The 17,052-nt window shown below is 39.3% G+C and overlaps 2 protein-coding genes across 3 annotated transcripts; one reads left to right on the top strand and one right to left on the bottom strand.

Moving 5' to 3' along the window:
• Nucleotides 1-74: 74 nt before the first annotated feature.
• cul4b (cullin 4B) lies at nt 75-11,214 on the bottom strand. Its single transcript, XM_058650240.1, has 20 exons — nt 10,277-11,214; nt 8,340-8,455; nt 8,140-8,243; nt 7,969-8,038; nt 7,253-7,326; nt 7,000-7,162; nt 6,834-6,923; nt 5,551-5,633; nt 5,318-5,385; nt 5,086-5,204; nt 4,787-4,979; nt 4,596-4,700; nt 4,396-4,506; nt 4,193-4,278; nt 3,633-3,740; nt 3,429-3,542; nt 3,231-3,336; nt 2,959-3,131; nt 2,726-2,878; nt 75-1,304 (listed from the first exon to the last, which is right to left on the bottom strand). Exons 1-20 carry the CDS (start codon nt 10,734-10,736, stop codon nt 1,209-1,211), a joined length of 2,592 nt encoding a protein of 863 aa, XP_058506223.1. The 5' UTR covers nt 10,737-11,214; the 3' UTR covers nt 75-1,208.
• Nucleotides 11,215-12,241: 1,027 nt separating this feature from the next.
• Nucleotides 12,242-15,806, top strand: mcts1 (MCTS1 re-initiation and release factor). 2 transcript variants are annotated; one of them, XM_058648977.1, is made up of 6 exons: nt 12,242-12,449; nt 14,173-14,325; nt 14,411-14,508; nt 14,594-14,727; nt 15,400-15,467; nt 15,568-15,806. In XM_058648977.1, the coding sequence occupies exons 1-6, from the start codon at nt 12,439-12,441 to the stop codon at nt 15,647-15,649; spliced, it is 546 nt and encodes a 181-aa protein (XP_058504960.1). In that variant the 5' UTR covers nt 12,242-12,438; the 3' UTR covers nt 15,650-15,806. The 2 variants fall into 2 exon arrangements, with proteins under 2 accessions (XP_058504960.1, XP_058504959.1); XM_058648976.1 differs by lacking the exon at nt 12,242-12,449 and adding an exon at nt 13,348-13,480.
• The last annotated feature ends 1,246 nt before the right edge of the window (nt 15,807-17,052 follow it).

Here is a 17,052-nt window from a genome sequence, read left to right as displayed (position 1 = left end):
TGTACCAATGGGTCACTTTTATACAAGACAATGAGATGTATTTATATGACAATGACTAATTAAAGAAACCCCAATTGAAACAGTTGTTTTAATCTGAAGCAATAAATCTAACAGACTCGTACAAACAAGGGCATGTCTATTATCAGTCATATTTTTCACCTTTTTTTGAGGTGATCCACTCCTGCTTTTTTAGCAAAGGCCAACAAGCCCCACAAGGAGACTTACAAAAAAAACCCAGAAAATATAGTGTATGTGTGATATGATGCCAGGGAAGATGAGAGGATGAGCTCGGATGACATTGTGCTTTTAGTATACTTTCTACGGGTTAACAAAAGCCTAAAAAGCAGCTGATTTTCAGATGGGATCATGTAACTTTTGGGAAGTATGTACAAACACAAAGAAAGAAAAAAAAATGCATATACTGAAACAACTGAACTGTTTTAGCAGCTTGAGTACACCTTATAACACATGAAGTGCTCCTTTTTTTTTTTGGCACAAACTATACTTTGTGTATTTATGATCACAGCTTTATCAAAGAGCTCCATGGCCTTGTAAAACCTTGCTGCAGGATCATTCATCTGACACAGATCAATTACCAATCATCAGTTCCCTAATCTTTAAGTTAGTCCAAAAGTCCCACATTAGTCCAAAAGTCCCACATTTGACACTGGCTGAAGAAACAAGCATTAGTTTAATCATTTTTATCCTTTTTTTGTTTACTTTTAATGTGTGGTAGGTACATTTAGAGCAAAGTTAAGGGTGTCAGCATTTGCTTGATACTGAGTGAACAAAAAGAAAAAAAAGTGACTTGGTAACAAAGAGCATATTGATTCAAACTATGGTCAAAGGAGAATCTAAGTTTGAAAATAAATAGTTTTCCTCTCCATTAAAAAAAAAGAAAGAAAAAAAGAGCAAACAAACAACATCTGTAAGTCTTCTTTGTCCACGGTAGCCCAACTCTCTCAGAGGCACTGAGAAATATGGACAATATTCTCTTTTCAATGGGCATGCAGTCCACAGGATCAGAAGACCCCTGACAAAAGCCCTGTGGAGCGAGCAGTATCCATTCACTCGTCGGTCGCTAGGTTGAAGATGATAAATGTTAACATCCACTGGAGCAAAAAAGATTGAGAGACCGATCACTCAGAACAGCTTTCAAGCTGTCTGCATCATCTGCATCTCTTTTTTTTCTGTCACTTTTTCTTTCGTTAAGCCACATAGTTGTACTGGTTGGAGTTCTCCTTGTCACGCTCCATATAGTCCCTGTCAATAAGAGACTCTATCCTCTTCTTCAAGTCAGCAGGCTGGTGGGGAAAGTAGGCAGAAGGAGGCAGAAGTTAACACACACACACACACGCAAAGGTTCACACAATGGAAAAACCAGATTCATGTTAGACATTGAACTTATCTGATTGCAATTTAAGTCTCATTAAAACGACTAACATCTAGGAGCTGTACCTACAATAAAATATGAAAAGAAGAACTTACATAAAATATCTACTTTCCTTAATTCTAATAAAAATCCTTCAGGATGTAGTTTACCAAGGATTGGTGTAATTTGTCTGCTAAACAAGAAATAGTGCCTCCAATAGACCTTTTGCACAACACCATTTCAACAGGTCACAGAAAAAAAAGGGTAAATTGATTGATATATTACTATATAGCTTTGTCAGTTTCAGGGTGCATGCTGGATCACTTTGACACTGTCACAATTTGTAAGAACTGAACAGAGCCATTGATAAAGTCATCAGTCCTACCTGTGCTTTTCAAAATCTGTAAAAAGTCCAGAGAACAAACTGTGTTCACAGTTATTTACACCTCCACTGCAGAACTTCTAGCCAATTACCAGTAATTCCCAAGTCACTGCCAAACTATTTTTCCTTGATGTGCACTGTCACACTGAGGAGGCCTGTGCTGCTGCGACACACACACTGTGATTTGGTTGTACCTTTGTCCAGCAGCTCACACCGTTTCAGCTACCTGTGCTAACCGCTAACTGTACGACAGAGGAAAACACACACAGCTACTCACAACGCGAGTCATCCTGACAGCAGGCATGTATGTAGTCAGGTTAAGGGAGCACTTGTTTTGTGTTCTATTGGTGCATGAGAAGCTAAAGTTGTGATTGTGATTAAAATAAATATGACTCCACTTCTAAAACAATTCATGGGCGTTTGCAGCCGTATTCCAACTGTATGCATCTTGTGCGTTACATGCATCACTTCCTGCGCGCAGTGTGGGAAATGTCACCAGGTGACATGAAAACAAAACACCAATATATTTGAGAGAGTTGTGTAGAGCTGATAGTGTAAACTCATTTGACAATAGTTTGAATGCCATGGACATTTGTTTATATTTAAAGTTAAACACAACAGGATTCTCATCGACATGATTTGTTCAGTAAAATCTAGTATTTGATCCTCCTGAACAGGGTACATGTTCAGCAAGTTTTTAAACTAAGAAAAATAACCCCTATGATGGAAGAAAATGGATAAAGTCTATACATTTTGAAATCTGAAGGTAAAACAGGAATATGGGATTTGAACACTGGCTTTAAATTCAGTTCCTTAGAGATGTGAAGCGTACAAGTGGCCTGTGTGTTTAAGATGCAGGTCATGCAACTAAACATCTGCGGATTGAGTCCAGCCAGAAAAGACATTTTCCTTTCCTCTCCTCTCTTCCCCTGCTGTTGCTGTATGCAATGTAACGCAACAATGCTTCATACCTTCACAGGGAACTTGAGCTGGTTGTACACTTCGGACATCAAGAGATTATGGCTCAGAGTCTTCCTCATCTTCATAATCCTCACAATGGCAGCATCTATCTGATACTGACGATCTTGGAAGACTCTCTCTGTGGTGCTGGCTTGCTCCTCCACCTGAGATGATAAAAAAAGTTAAAATAATTTCCTAACTCAAATTAAGAAAACTTTTGATTACCGTGTTTTCTTAGCTTTACCGTTTCTTTCATCTGGATTTGGTTTATTTTGATTCTGAAGAGCTTGTGTTTAAAGTCATTGTTGCAGGAAAACTTGTCGCCGTCCTCTATCTCTTTGCTTTTAGGGACTTTGGTGAGAACCCGCGCTTTTCCACAAGCGAGTGACTGCAGAGTCCGACGCAGTTCACTGTCCTCTGTGAACCGGCAGACACACAGTGTTTTAAAGACAACTCAATAGATCTCATTTTGTTGGCACGTGCTGCCAAAATAAACTTTGACGTGATTGTACAAACCTATTCCTGTTGCCAGTTTGATCTCCTCCAAGGTGAACTCCTCTCCTTCATTAAACATCAGTAGAACGAGTGTTTGGAAAAGTGATACCTGCAGCTCCTTCTTGCCCTTTTGGAAGAAAAATCAAAAAACAATTTACATTTATAAATTAGCACAGAGTGCGCAAAACGTCAGAGAATTCTTGAGAATTAATTATTCACCTCCTTAAATTCAGCTTTTAGAACACAATGGCCTAGTGTCGATTGCCACTGCAGCTTCCTGCCACTGTGTTTGCCCAGGTAGAAAGTCTTGAAGATCTCTTGCAGTCGCACCATCTGGACAAAGACCAAGCAACACTCGGTATATTTATTGGAGGTTATAAAAACAACATGTACTATAAATTTAAATATTTGCTCAGCACTGACCTCAGCAGGCAGGTGCACTTCCATTGGGACATAGGTTGGCCAGTAACCCATAGTGAGGATGTTGACAGTCAGCTCAATGTTGCCAGGAATGTTTTGGCACTGCATGTACTTCAGGAAACACACAAGACATGTTACGATACCCACCTGCCACTCCAGCACAACACTACACTTTCTTTAGACCTTATCAGTACAATAGTGTCATGTGAAAACCTCTGGATGCTGTAATTTGCTGTTGTGTAAATGTTTACACACAATTTGCCTGGGAAAAACAAACAAACCAGTAGATATTGTTTTCTGATCATTTAAGGACTGTATCACTGCAGTCAATAGCACTAAAAGTATTTTTCCCAAAGCACAGCCAGCCGATTTGTTATTGTGTTAGGGCTAAAACCAGACTCAGCAAGTCTACATTATAGAAGCCTCTGTATTTGTGTCTTGACTCCATAAAGACAAAAAGCCTGATTAAATGAGTGAGCCGTCTGTAAGTGACGCCATATAGAATATATCCCATAATTTACACAGTAATATCTTGCACTTTTAGGTCACATTAGCCCAGTTACCTGTTTGAACTGCACCATGATGTCTTTAGAAAGCTCCATATCTTTGAACATCCCCTCCAGTTTGCTGGTGAATGCTGCTCCACATTCTGAGGAAACACCACCAGTTAATGTGTGAGCCACACTCCAGGTTCTCCCTTTGTGATTTATTTCACATTTTGTGTTTTTGTGTGTATGGAAGTGTGCGACGGGTCAATAAAACTTACCATGTTTCAGCTTTGACAACATTGACTTTTCAGCGTCAACGGACGCGCTTTTCCCGACCAGCAACCTTTTGGCTAGATCCTTTTTATAAAAGGCCTCAAACACGTCCTTTCCTACAATGACAGCACATCCTTACATTAAACACACCCACAGAGAGAAAAAGAAATCACTAAATTAAGACCATTGCAACAGTAAATCTTACCATAGATGAATCTAAAGATAATCATAATCTTATCAAGCATCTTCTCTAGTTCTTCATCTGTTGCCTCTTTGTTTCCTGCCCTTAGTTTTGAATCTACATGTTTTGCTGTAAACAAAAAAGTACATTTAAAGTTCCTTATTACATTAGGATTAGGATTATATGATCATTTTAGTGACAGGTTAGTTACTGACCAATGAGCTCCGCAGGTTTATTTGGCCGTTTGTTGATGAATGTTTCGAACGCCTCCTTCATGGCATTGACAAACTTCTCGTTCTTCATGAAGCAGATGTCGATGACGTGATCCACCTTGTCTTTGAAGTCCAGCAGCTCCTGAACCATTGTTTTGTCTTTTTCGGGATTGATTACGATTGTGCTTCCAAAAGCCTGGATGGTGATTTTTCGAGACATTAGAAAACGACGTGAAACAGCAAAACATTTGAAATGACAGGGTTTTTTTTTGTTTTTTTAATCACATGTGATGCTGTGGTACCTTTATGTACTCTATCCAGTGCTGCAGTAGAACCTGAACACCACCTCGCACTCGACTAAAGAGCTGATAGAGAAGAGACAGATCCTGAATTCTGTTCTCGTCCAGCAAATGAGTCAGCCCTGTAACAGCAGAAAGTGAAAGGTCAGAACTTAAACAGCTTGCAGCCACGCAGATGAACACGGTGCACATTTAACATCTGCTGTAATGCCACTCGCATTTTACTGTTGCATACCTTTCTGCAGTGTTGCAGTTAGATGTTCACCAAGTAACTGCTTCTCCACAGTAGCAATGAGCGGCTTTCTGAGGGGGGAGGTAGAAAAAAAAAAAACACCCGGTTTACAAATGAATCTCTCTCAGGCCTTATCCACACATGAAAAAGGGACTTTACCAACACGAAAAAGCAAAACCTTTTAGCATTTACATCAGTGTTAAATTCCATAGTGAACACTAAAGTTTGACACTCACTGTGTGCTCTGATCGAGATATGTGATGACTCGGTCTGCCTCCTCCTCCAAACGTTTGTTGACATGATGAAGATATTCTGGTACCTAAAACAAAAAAAGAAAGAAGAAGAGAGCAGTTTATTTACACCGCAATGAAATTAATTTTACTGCCACTTGAATGATGCCTTTACTCCAGTGCACATGCTTCCATCTACAAAAACACAGGCTGACACAGCAGGTACGAAAACTTACACCAACACTTCTTTTACACCTACAGGCTAAAGATTTTTCTACGTCCAATGCTGATGCTGAATTTAGACATCAGGGCAGCTAATTATCAATAGGTTGTGCCTTTGTTGGCCCATATATTTAGTTGATTTTCTTACTTTCTCCATCTGACAAAAAGTAACAGTTTACCTTGGATAAACTGAACTAAACTAAACAGTGTTATGTAAATCTTGATTGTGATAATTGTGCAACACATGCATGTACAGAAATCCTAATATCTGAATCTCAGACAGTAACAACCGAATTTGCGTTTACATTCATAAACAAGTAAAACATTTTTACTCCGTGCCGGCAAACATCAAACTGTCAGATGTCAACCCTTGCAGCGAAACCAGAGATGTTAAGGACAAGACTAAAAATATGCCTCAATTTGACGCATCAGCAAGTTGACAGAGCTAAAAGTTGCAAAGTGCATGTCTATGTTTATTTTAATTAAGTAAAAGGTTTTGCAACAAACACTAAGAAAAAAAAACCTTCACTCAAACAAACACAATATTTATGGTGTCTGTACTGCAGGTTATGAGTAATGGATACATTTCTCTTTTTTGTGGTTTAGTTTCTGTTTCATAATAAACTGGGTTTCTCTCATTTTGAGATAATCAGACTCCAACTAACTATTACTTTCATAATCAATTCAGTGATTGTTTTTGTTTCTTCAGTGAAGTTGTTTGGTCCATAAAATGTCAAAATATGTTAAAACAAATGTTTCCCAAATGTTCTTAAATGCCTTGTTTTGTCCACAAACCAAAATGCAATATTTTGGCAATTAAATTCAAAGTCATTGCAGCTTTACTCAGACCAAAATCGGGTTTTACAATGTATGCCTTAATATTTGATTGATTAAATTAAGAGTGTAGCTACACTGCATGCATCACAAGTGGGTCTTTAGTTGACAATAAAAAGAAGAAAGTGTGTATTTCAGATTGTAATTACCCAGAGCACAGGGTGGCCAATTTAGACCACTTTGGGTTCTTCTATCTAATAATCAGTTTGTTGTGACAGTGGCACTTCAATCACCTCTCTCTCCTGCATCAGCCTCTGTCCCTCTGCAGCATACAGGCGATTGGTTTCTTCCAAAAATCTTTGCTCAAAGGAGTCTTGATAAATCTGATGACGACAAAAAAAGTAAAACGACAGCAACGGGACAAAATTTGAGAAAATAACATGATCCGCGGTTAGTTACCTGCAGGTCAGAGAGCATGCTCAGCAGGCTCCTCAGCAGACTGCGGTCTATCGCCTCTCCGTTCCGCTCCCTCTCAATGAGCAGCAGAATCCCGTCGATGGTTTTACTCTGGACCTTCAGGTCACTGATGATGTAGAACCTGAACAGCTCCAGACCCATGTCCCTGCAGACCACATGAACTCGGTCAACAGCCACGTTAACAGAAATCAGCCTCCTGTTGTTAAGCTACAGCAGGGGTCGGTCACTCACTCACCAGATTGATGGTAGCATTGAATTTTGTAAAACATAGGTGCGGTCCAAAAACAAAAATATACTCCTAATCATGATCTGTGAAACAATGACAAACAACAATCACGTTATCAACCATTTTCTTCTTCACTTTAAAAGGGGGTATTTCACAAGGATAACTACTGAGATTCCAACTGTTGTATACTATTCATATCTCTTAAAGAAACTTTTCAGAAAAAAACATTGAACTTATTTAATAGAAAGCCTATATTACACACATCATTTGAATAAATCAAAATGCAATACCAAATTTCACACCAGCAAAGGTGAGACAACTGAAAAGATGATATAGAAACCTCTGCCTGTGAGAAGTGTATCACTTCAACTGTTCAGTTCTCAACAGTCGATCTACTCCCTAGTTCTTAATGGGGTTTTCCTGCATGCACCACACAACCTTCTTCATTGGCTCATTAATATCTAGTGTAATTAAACTGCCCATTTACTACTAGGGACTAATGTGAGGGCCTACCCTTCTTCTGCTGCTGTGATTTTTTTTACCTTTCTTCTACCATATGCCTCTCATAAAACCCATAACTTGGGGGAGGCGAAAATCATTGCAATACTCCTTTAAACATGAAACTGTAACACTAAACAAATTGCATAGACGTGACATTATGTTAAACAGACTTTCAAGGGATACATGGCAGCTACAACTTGACTTATCGAGGTTATACTACATACCATTTGTCTGCAGTGATCTTGCCAACACTTGTCAATTTTCTTGAGGAAAAGCACACTGTCCAGGGCATCCGTAAAAAGAATGTTAAGGCAAATGTGCGCATTTATTCAACAGGGGCCAAAAAAAACGACTACCTGTGAAGACATGCCAGAAACAGTACAGGTAAAGGATATTCTCTGAATTGATCAATCTGTGCCTTGATGTGGTCTTCACACACAGCCCGCAGCTGTTTGTAAAGCTTGGCAGAAATCTTATGTGAGCAGAGGTTCTCGACGGCCTGGGAGAACAAAAAAAAAGAAAAATATATATCAGTGAAACATGACAAGAGAGGAGCTCCTGAACACAGATGATACCAACAGGTGGGCACCAATACCTGATAGAGCTCCTCTAGATTGTACTTGATTGACGTGCTGTTCTGTATGGCCTCCACCGCCTCCTTCAGCTTCTGCCAGGTCTCCTGCGTGTAGTTCTCCGGTAACTTGGGTTTTTCTGCAAGTGAAAACAACACACACACACACACACACATTGTTTACAATGACAACACTGTCAACTTCTGCGGGCCTAACATGTCCTCCTGAACCATCATGCTGAATCACCAGTGTCAACGGAGCTATTTTAAAACCAGTGTTTGTGTACATTTCTATTTTAAGTCCAGCAGGGTTTAAGTAAAGGAGGGGTGTACAGGAAATAATGCTAAATATTTTTTTTATTTACCTTGGTAAACCTACCACACCATAGTGGAAATTTAGCAATATCAGGGTAGTATATGTTGGTTTTTACATGGTGGATTATCCAAAAAGAGACAATGCTCAAATATCCCTCCCTTCACCTGTCCCTTTCAAATGTGTTGGAGAACCTATGTAGGCTTCAGTTTAGGGCTGGGTGATAAACTGATTTTATCACTTTAATGAAAATAGTTTTTTCTTTAATCTTCCACAGCTGACATTCCCCTAGGGCTCCCATAGTTAAGTTCCTGGAGGTTGGGACATTGTTTGTAGCCAGTGAAGCGTTGCTGTTGTCAGGGCCGGTTATCTTGTTTATATTCTTCTTTCGAGGCTTGTTTTTGTTGCGCTTTCACTCTAACAGTGTTTGAAAATAAAGACAAAATAAAAGCAAAACTTGTTTGAGTCATCTCTTTGTTATCTGTAGTTTGTTTTAAGACGTCATGAATCACGTTTGGTGTGGGAAAAACTGAGATTTTATTTTTAATCCATATCGCCCAGCCTTAGGTCAGTTAGCCTGATAACTCAGGAGCTGTTCAGTTTGTTCACTGTGTGCTGTTGTATAAACATGGAGCCTCTGTAGAGCTGACCAAGCTCCTGATATAAACATAAATGGCTCATTCTGGGGTAATGAAAAATAAGAATTCATATAATCATGTGATGTGTGGATTTTCAGTTACTGTAAAATCATGGATCAAATTGGTCATCTCAAATACAACTACAAGCACCTTTAAATAAGATCATTTTGGTCCTGGTCAACATCAGATCCAACCCATTCCCAAATACAGAGACATTGGTAATAGGCATGCTGTTTTCCATTACGACAGTACAACGAAATTGCTGTGACATAATTTTAAACGAGACACAAACTAGTGACGAGCAAACACAGTTGTTTTCTCTGTAACTGAATCATGAGAATCAGTTAATTGAAAAGATTAGGTCAGTACTTCCTGCACGACCGAAAGCACAGACTCCATCTGACACAGTCGCCAAAACTGAAGTTACGGCTCAACAGGTTGTGATTTTGCCTCATGATCGCCGGGCTTTCAGCAAGGCTGTCGCTTAATTCCACCAAACTCCTCTTTTAAATATTGAGTGTTTAGACATTTCTTTGCTAAATTTTGGAGATTCATGCATGTTTTCAGAGTGTGTTTTTTTACGTATTTTTAATTGATCTACAGTTCGGCATTGTTCAGTTTTATTCCTGTGTCGGAGGTTAGGCTCATCACTCTTCCAGTGAGGACACTCTTTGACCAATGGCTCAGCTCGCTTGGAACTTCACCAGACCAGGTACCCAAAAAAAAGCACCAAGTACAAGGTACGACCGCTAATGGAAATCAAAAAAAACAAACTGAGAAATGTTACAGACTTTAAAAAGATGTTTCACTTGTACTACTGTATCACACCGATATCGGTCTCGGTAGGTTGTGATTTCGATATCGGACATGACAGAGTTGAATCGAGCATCCCTACACTTGACAACACTCACTGTGTTGTTGTGACATGAAATTAACACAAACGGGAGTTTTCCTAAATAAAGTTATAGGACTAATGTGAGTCTTAATCACAGCGTGTGTGTATCTGCTACCTTTGAAGTTCTTGATGACTAGTTTCTTGGCAGCGCCGGGTTTATTGTTGGAGAAAGTGCCAGAGGCTGCGGTCTTCGTCAGTCCGTTTGCGTGGTGCCCCGCGCCGCCGGGCAGGAACATGGCTTTGCTGCTCTTGTTGTTCGAGCAAGACGCAGCCGCTGCGGCAGCCTCCTCAGCCATTTTCACATCCAGTCCAATGAAATCCACCGAGTCGTCAAACCTCAACTTCTTCTGGATGTGTATCGGAGTGGGAGAGGAGGAGGGAGAAGGGGAATTCAGGGTCTTGGGAGGCGAGGGTGAGATGGTGTCAGCGGCGTCTTCCCTCTCAGAGCCGTTTATTTTCCTCTTCTTCGGAGATGTGATGTTACCGCTGTCGGTTTTGACATCAGTGGCTGCTGGTCTTGCCTCCTGGGTTGGCGGTGGTGGGGGGTTAGGGGAAGATAAACCTGTTGGAAACATGAAAAAACGGGAATACTGATTCTTCACAGCCAGTCTTCTGATCCCAAACTTCCAGGATTACCGGCGACGGGGTGACCTCAGTGCCCGGGAGCTTGAATATAATGCACCGCAACACTCGGACGGTTGAACCCGAATCCTTAATGTTGTGTAAAACAGTCGCTAAACTCAAACTACACAGCTCTCCTTAGACCTAGCCTGCTCTCTTTCTTGTTATTGCTGGCAGGAGAAGAAAGATGGTTGGCTACTGCTTCCTCTTTTGCCTCTCTTGTCTCACCGCGTTGGTACAGTCGTTCAAACGGAGCGTTAAACTGAACCGGCCTCTGGACGCTATTATTCACTTGCTAAATGTAGCTGCCGCCAAAACACATTCTCACACGAGAGTAAAACACGCGTGGGTAAACACGGGGAAGAATCACGAAGAAAAAGCGAGTCGATGACCCCACCGGAAGTACTTGGTACAAAACTACTTTTTGCCCCAGCGTGTTTTTTCCCTTTCCTTTTTTTTTCTGTAAACCGACTGCTGTGCTGTAACTGTTTTGGCCACACGATGGCGTCAGATGAAGGTATAATGGATGGATGTATATACACCATGGATGATATACACACATACATTGATTGAGACATTGATGATATTTATGGTATATGAACAATGCTTGAAAAGGTGAAGCACAGTTATCAGGATTATATTAATTAGGGCTAAAACAATCACTTAATTATTCGATTACTAAATCAATCGTCAACTATTTTTAACAATCGATTAATTGCTTTATTTGTTGTTGTTTTTTAAAGAATTTAAACAAGTTTTTGGATTTCACATGAGAACATCATCATTTCCAGGTCTGGGAAACACTGATCAACATTTTTCAACATCTTCTGGCATTTTATGGACCAAACAATTACTCAATTAATGGAGAAAGTAATCTAATATTAACAGTTCCTTCGCCTTATGGATATTGCATATGGATACACACAGGATATTGTTCCAGATTAAATAACCATGCAGTCTTGTATAAAGTACCTTCAAGGCATACTTGAGTAAAAGAATAAATATCTGACCAGAAAATGACTTTGGTTGAAGTTGAAGTCACTTTTTATATAATATTACTTAAATAAAAGTATGGCATTTACTGTACTCACTTATCAAAGGTAATTTTCTGATATAAAATGTACTTCAGTTTTAGAAGTAAAAAAGTTAGGGTTAGTATTAAAGTGCAGTGACCTCAGTGGTAGACTTTAAAGTGAAATTATCAACTCTTCCTCTTCTGATTTGATTTGGTAGTATTGAGAAACAAATATAGTTATTGGAAATGTAGTTGAGTAAAATATGTGAATTTTGTACTTAAATACAGTAACGAAGTTAAATTTACAACACTGTATATATGTGGTGAAAAGTTGTGCTTCTGTAAATTCTAGACACAATTTATTAGTGGGCAGAAGTAGCAATGACGAGATAACGCCTGTGGGGGGCAGCAATTAAAAAACACCATCCATAGTCTTACCGGGGGAAGCGGAAGCCAAAGGGGAGATGAAAGGCGGCCTTCCGTTGCTAAACAGGCGTGGGACACTGCTCTAGCATCACTTAACAGATTACATTTTATTTTGTCTTCGTTTTTCCTTGTGTTTCGTCAAACTCGCCGTGGCACAGCAAATACGGACAAGTGTTGTCACTGTTGAGAAAACGCGGTAACAACGACCAAGGACGATGTTTAAAAAGTACGTTGCCGATGACTTCTGTTGTAGCTTTAGCTAGATGGCTAACGCTAAATGGTTATTAGAAATCCCTGTTTTTAATCAAGTCTGTGTAAATCAATGAAGCATATAGAGGCATGAGCTGTCATCTTGTGAAATATTATGTAGTTATTGGGTCCGACCTGAGTCAGACCCAAAACAATGAACATTAAATGAATCCCGTGATAACTTGAATAGGAACATTTATGCAAATAGTGAATGAAATGACAAGTGTAAGCACATAACTGCTTACGTTCATCATTGCTAATAGTGAAACGTGGTTATATGTTGCTAAACTGTCTACTGACAATCACTTGCATTATATTGCAGTTGTCGAATAGGTTTTCAGATGGTATTTACATTTTTTTATTAAATAATTGTACTGTCAATTTTTAATTTTAGCTATAAATCGTTTTTCAGAATGTCCAAGTATTGTACAAAGAAATGTCAAACTTCTGTCCCCAAATGCTCCACCAATGTCCTGAAATATACTGTTTTATTTAAAATAAGTAAATAAATAAAGCAATTTACAGAGAATATCCACTGTGGCAATCCCTAGAGAGGGAGAAACTGAAAGAAAAACGTTAAATCAGACCTAAACTATCACATGAAAAAAAACTTTAGCCCTTTAGAACCTCTCTGCTTTAGTTACAAAGCAGAGAGTTAAATGCATTCCTTTTGGTTTTTTTTAAAAACACTTTTAGTGATGAGCATTTTCACTGTCCTTGATCTATAATTTTGCTCTAAGCTGTAATCTATAAAATGAAACACCTTGATTTTTTTTCAGGACTCTGGAAAGTTTCATGTCACTTGGAACTCTCAACATACAGTATTCCTATAATTATGTATAATTATGCAGGCCCCCGGTTGTGTAGTGGTCCGCACTCTCTCCTTGCCCCGGTTGGAACAAGGGCCTTTCTGCATGGAGTTTGCATGTTCTCCCCGTGTGTGCGTGGGTTTTCTGCGGGTTCTCCGGCGTCCTCCCACAGTCCAAAAACATGCAATGTGGGGATTAGGTAAATTGGACACTCTAAATTGACCATAGGAGTGAGTGTCAGAGTGAATGGTTGTTTGTCTCTATCTGTGTGTGGCCCTGCGATGGACTGGCGAACTGTCCAGGGTGTACCCCGCCTATCGCCTGATGTAGCTGAGATTGGCACAGCACCCCCCGCGACCCTCTGGCAGAGGATAAAGCGGTAGATGATGACTGACTATGCAGGCCCCTATGTGCTTCTTAAACATCGTTGGCATCTCAGCCTGGAGATTGCCAAACAGTTTCTCACAGTGTCAAATACTCACTACTAAAATCTAAGATTTTTTCCCTAAGCCATAACCTACTTCCTTATTAATTTCTATATACATTTCAGTCAATTGTTGAAAGGTTGTATTCAGCTGTTATGACTGAAATAACTAATTGATCAATGTTGTGGACATCGGTTGATACTAGCTTTAAAAATTTGTCCTTCTGTTTATTAAAAATAGTCAACTTAACACAATCAGGGCTGCAACTAACAACTGTTTTTTTGATGTTTGGAACGAAAATTATTCAGATTTAATCACTTCTTTGGTATACGGAGCAGCACACGCTTGTTTTTGAATATAAGTCCCAGATTAATCGTCGCAGTCCTAAATAAAATGTAGAATTAATGTAAAGAGTTAAATGTGACAGGCAGACTCATCTTTATGTATACCTTGTCCTCTGTTTCAGATTTGATGAGAAGGAAAATGTATCAAACTGTATCCAGCTGAAAACATCAGTGATCAAAGGAATAAAAAATCAGCTGTTGATACAGTTTCCTGATATCGAGTCATGGCTCAATCACATAATGCCAAAAAAGGACCCTGTTAAAATAGTCAGATGGTAAGATAGATTTCGTTTTTCTCATCGGCATTTTTTTTCCTGCTGTGGATGTGTTTAGATTACTTTATTTGTGTTTCCCATTCAGCCATGAACACATTGAAATCCTAACAGTGAATGGAGAACTGCTTTTCTTCAGACAGAGAGAAGGACCGTTTTACCCAACACTCAGGCTGTTGCATAAGTGTAAATTCTCCGACTGACAACTTTAACAAACATTTGCTGTATGTAATTCTTTCCACTCTGATAATTTATTACTTTTTCTTCATAGATCCTTTCATTCTTCCACACCAGCAAGTAGACAAAGGAGCCATTAAATTTGTCTTAAGTGGTGCCAACATCATGTGTCCCGGGCTGACGTCACCAGGTGCTAAACTCCACCCGGCTGATGTTGACACAGTAGTTGTATCCTTGGATAAATTGCGCTGCACATGTGCGAACAAGGCTGGAGGGCCAACTGTACAGATTAGAGTGTTTGTGTTTTTCAGAACTTTATTAAAATGTTCTGGTTTCTATGTGTATTTAATATCACTTAGTATAACATGGTCATAGTAAGGTAATTATCTGTCCTGTCACTAATACAATTTCCAGTTTAGTAACAACAATGGTAACAGTGTTGTAATAAGAAGATAATAGTACAGTAACACCATGTTTTTTCTGTGGTGATATCCTGTTTATAGTACATGTAGTTTTTCTGGCAACCAGTGGAGTAGCCCCCTCTAGTGGTTATTCAATAGATTCTTATTTCCTGGCTGGCATCTGTAGGAACTATATTATGATCTGTGCGAAAACTCAGGCAAGGTAGTAGTAGTATGACAACTGAGTGAAATGAAAAGGTTTGTTAATTATTTTACTTTACTGTCTGAAACGCCTGACCCTAAATTTAATTTAAATGTGGTGGTCAAAAACCACAAAAATGCACAGGCAGTGTTTGGCAACACAGTTTGATAATGAACCAGTATTTGTTATAGCACTGAAATGCTTAAACATCCAATATATTGAGGAGGTTTTTTTGGCAACATACAATTGAATTTAGGTCAACCCACAGACATTTTTTCCTTTATCAAGTGGATGCAGGCCATCATGGCAGAGGGCAAACAACATGCACTGAGTGTTGGCGTTATGAAAATGACTGCAGAAAGCATGTAAGGCCTGTGTGCATTTTTTTCCTTACTTGCATTACTTGCATTTCCTCACTGTACTTACGATGTGTGATCTTGACCCGTATTTGTCTTTTGCAAACAGAGAAAAAGTCAACAAGGGAATTGGAATTGAGAACGTTCACTATCTGAATGATGGATTGTGGCACATGAAGACGTATAAATGATCGACACCCCGCAAGCCCATCTCACATCCCCTGGAAATCATGGAGCTCTTGACAGCGAAGCATGAGCTGCCAGTCAAATGTTTACACCTATAAATGTAGCTGTGTAACCCAAGGGAAAATTCAATAACTGTCATTCACAAATAAAAGAAAGATCCTGCTTTTTTTTTGCATTTGATTTTATACAAGGTGTCCTTGTATTGTGTCGCCTCATCTTTAGGATTACACATGACAAACGTATCCAGATTTTCTCACCATAAGGGTAAATCCTGATTATTATAACTAAGTGTCTTGCATGTCCAAGCCTTTCATGAGAAACAGGATGTGGGTGTGTTCATGTATCCACTGAAAGTGATGTGGCGTATTTGCTGCTGACAGTCACGCTTGTTTACCCCTTTCCAGAGAGTGAAGCTGAACAGTGAGGCTGCGGTCTCATAGTGGTGGAAATGAACACGCCCGTTTAGAAGGGGCACCCAGTGACAACAGTCCTGCAGTAAATCCTACATTTGTCAAGGTTATAATTCAGCTTTTGTCTGAACTGTGTCATAGGTGTTTTTGATTCCACTGTACCTTTTGGAGGTTTTGTTCATCCCATCAGCACAGCTAATACTGTAAATAATCCCTCAGATAAAATCCCTCAGTTTAACCCAGGATATTTAACAGCATACTTTAGTAATATGTCACAGTGAGAACTACATCGTATGTGACTTACCTGAGTATCCGTGTTTAAAAATAACCAGTACAACCAGTCTGACAGATACAGATAAGACTTACTATAGCCACTACTTTACATCATACATTATGAAACAGTCATGTCACCAAAGTCAAGTGTTCATTATGCTTTTAGTGAGTTACACTTGACATACAGGTATGCAACTATAATGCAAATATGTTGATATTGCAGCATTGCCAAAAACTCCTAAATGATACCCATACAAGAATAATTCAGGCTAGAATCTGATGAGAAAAAAAATAAAATTGAAATTGAATCCAAGCGACGGCAATGAAACAATAACCCAGTTAGCATGAGTGGCCATGTTTGCATGTCCACTGCATCCACTGTACTGTATGTACTCGATAGACAGTAATGTAAGTGAGGCATGTGAGCTTTCAGTAAATATTATTTACAAAGAACAAGTTCTAGGAGAATCAGGTCTTAGAGACTCATGAACAGACATTGACTTTCAGTGACAAAACGCAACTGTAAAAACTAGGTATGATGTGGAGAAACCATGTATACTGTATATATATTGTACAAACTTCCAGAAGACCCATCATTTTATTCACCAAACAAAATTTGGAACATGCGACTTACAACTGAAGAGTCACCAAAGTAGCAACAATGAAGATTAACTTCTTACTGTACAAAAGGTTAGGCGCTATAGCTCTGAATGCTTTAGCCAGGT

The sequence above is a fragment of the Solea solea genome, chromosome 14 (assembly GCF_958295425.1).
Source record: "Solea solea chromosome 14, fSolSol10.1, whole genome shotgun sequence".
Lineage (NCBI taxonomy): Eukaryota > Metazoa > Chordata > Actinopteri > Pleuronectiformes > Soleidae > Solea > Solea solea.
Note: the sequence above shows the minus strand (reverse complement) of the source record. Positions and strands in the feature narration are given on the sequence as shown.

Coding starts and splice junctions, on each gene's coding strand:
- cul4b (XM_058650240.1), bottom strand. CDS start 10,736: ATGTTTCCAACAGGTTTATCTTCCCCTAACCCCCCACCACCGCCAACC. Junction 8,244..8,339: donor ATCTAGAGGAGCTCTATCAG/GTATTGGTGCCC, acceptor TTGTTCTCCCAG/GCCGTCGAGAACCTCTGCTC. Junction 4,507..4,595: donor TATCTTTAGATTCATCTATG/GTAAGATTTACT, acceptor CTGTCATTGTAG/GAAAGGACGTGTTTGAGGCC.
- mcts1 (XM_058648976.1), top strand. CDS start 13,398: ATGTTCTCCCCGTGTGTGCGTGGGTTTTCTGCGGGTTCTCCGGCGTCC. Junction 13,481..14,172: donor ACATGCAATGTGGGGATTAG/GTAAATTGGACA, acceptor CCTCTGTTTCAG/ATTTGATGAGAAGGAAAATG. Junction 15,468..15,567: donor AAAATGACTGCAGAAAGCAT/GTAAGGCCTGTG, acceptor TTTTGCAAACAG/AGAAAAAGTCAACAAGGGAA.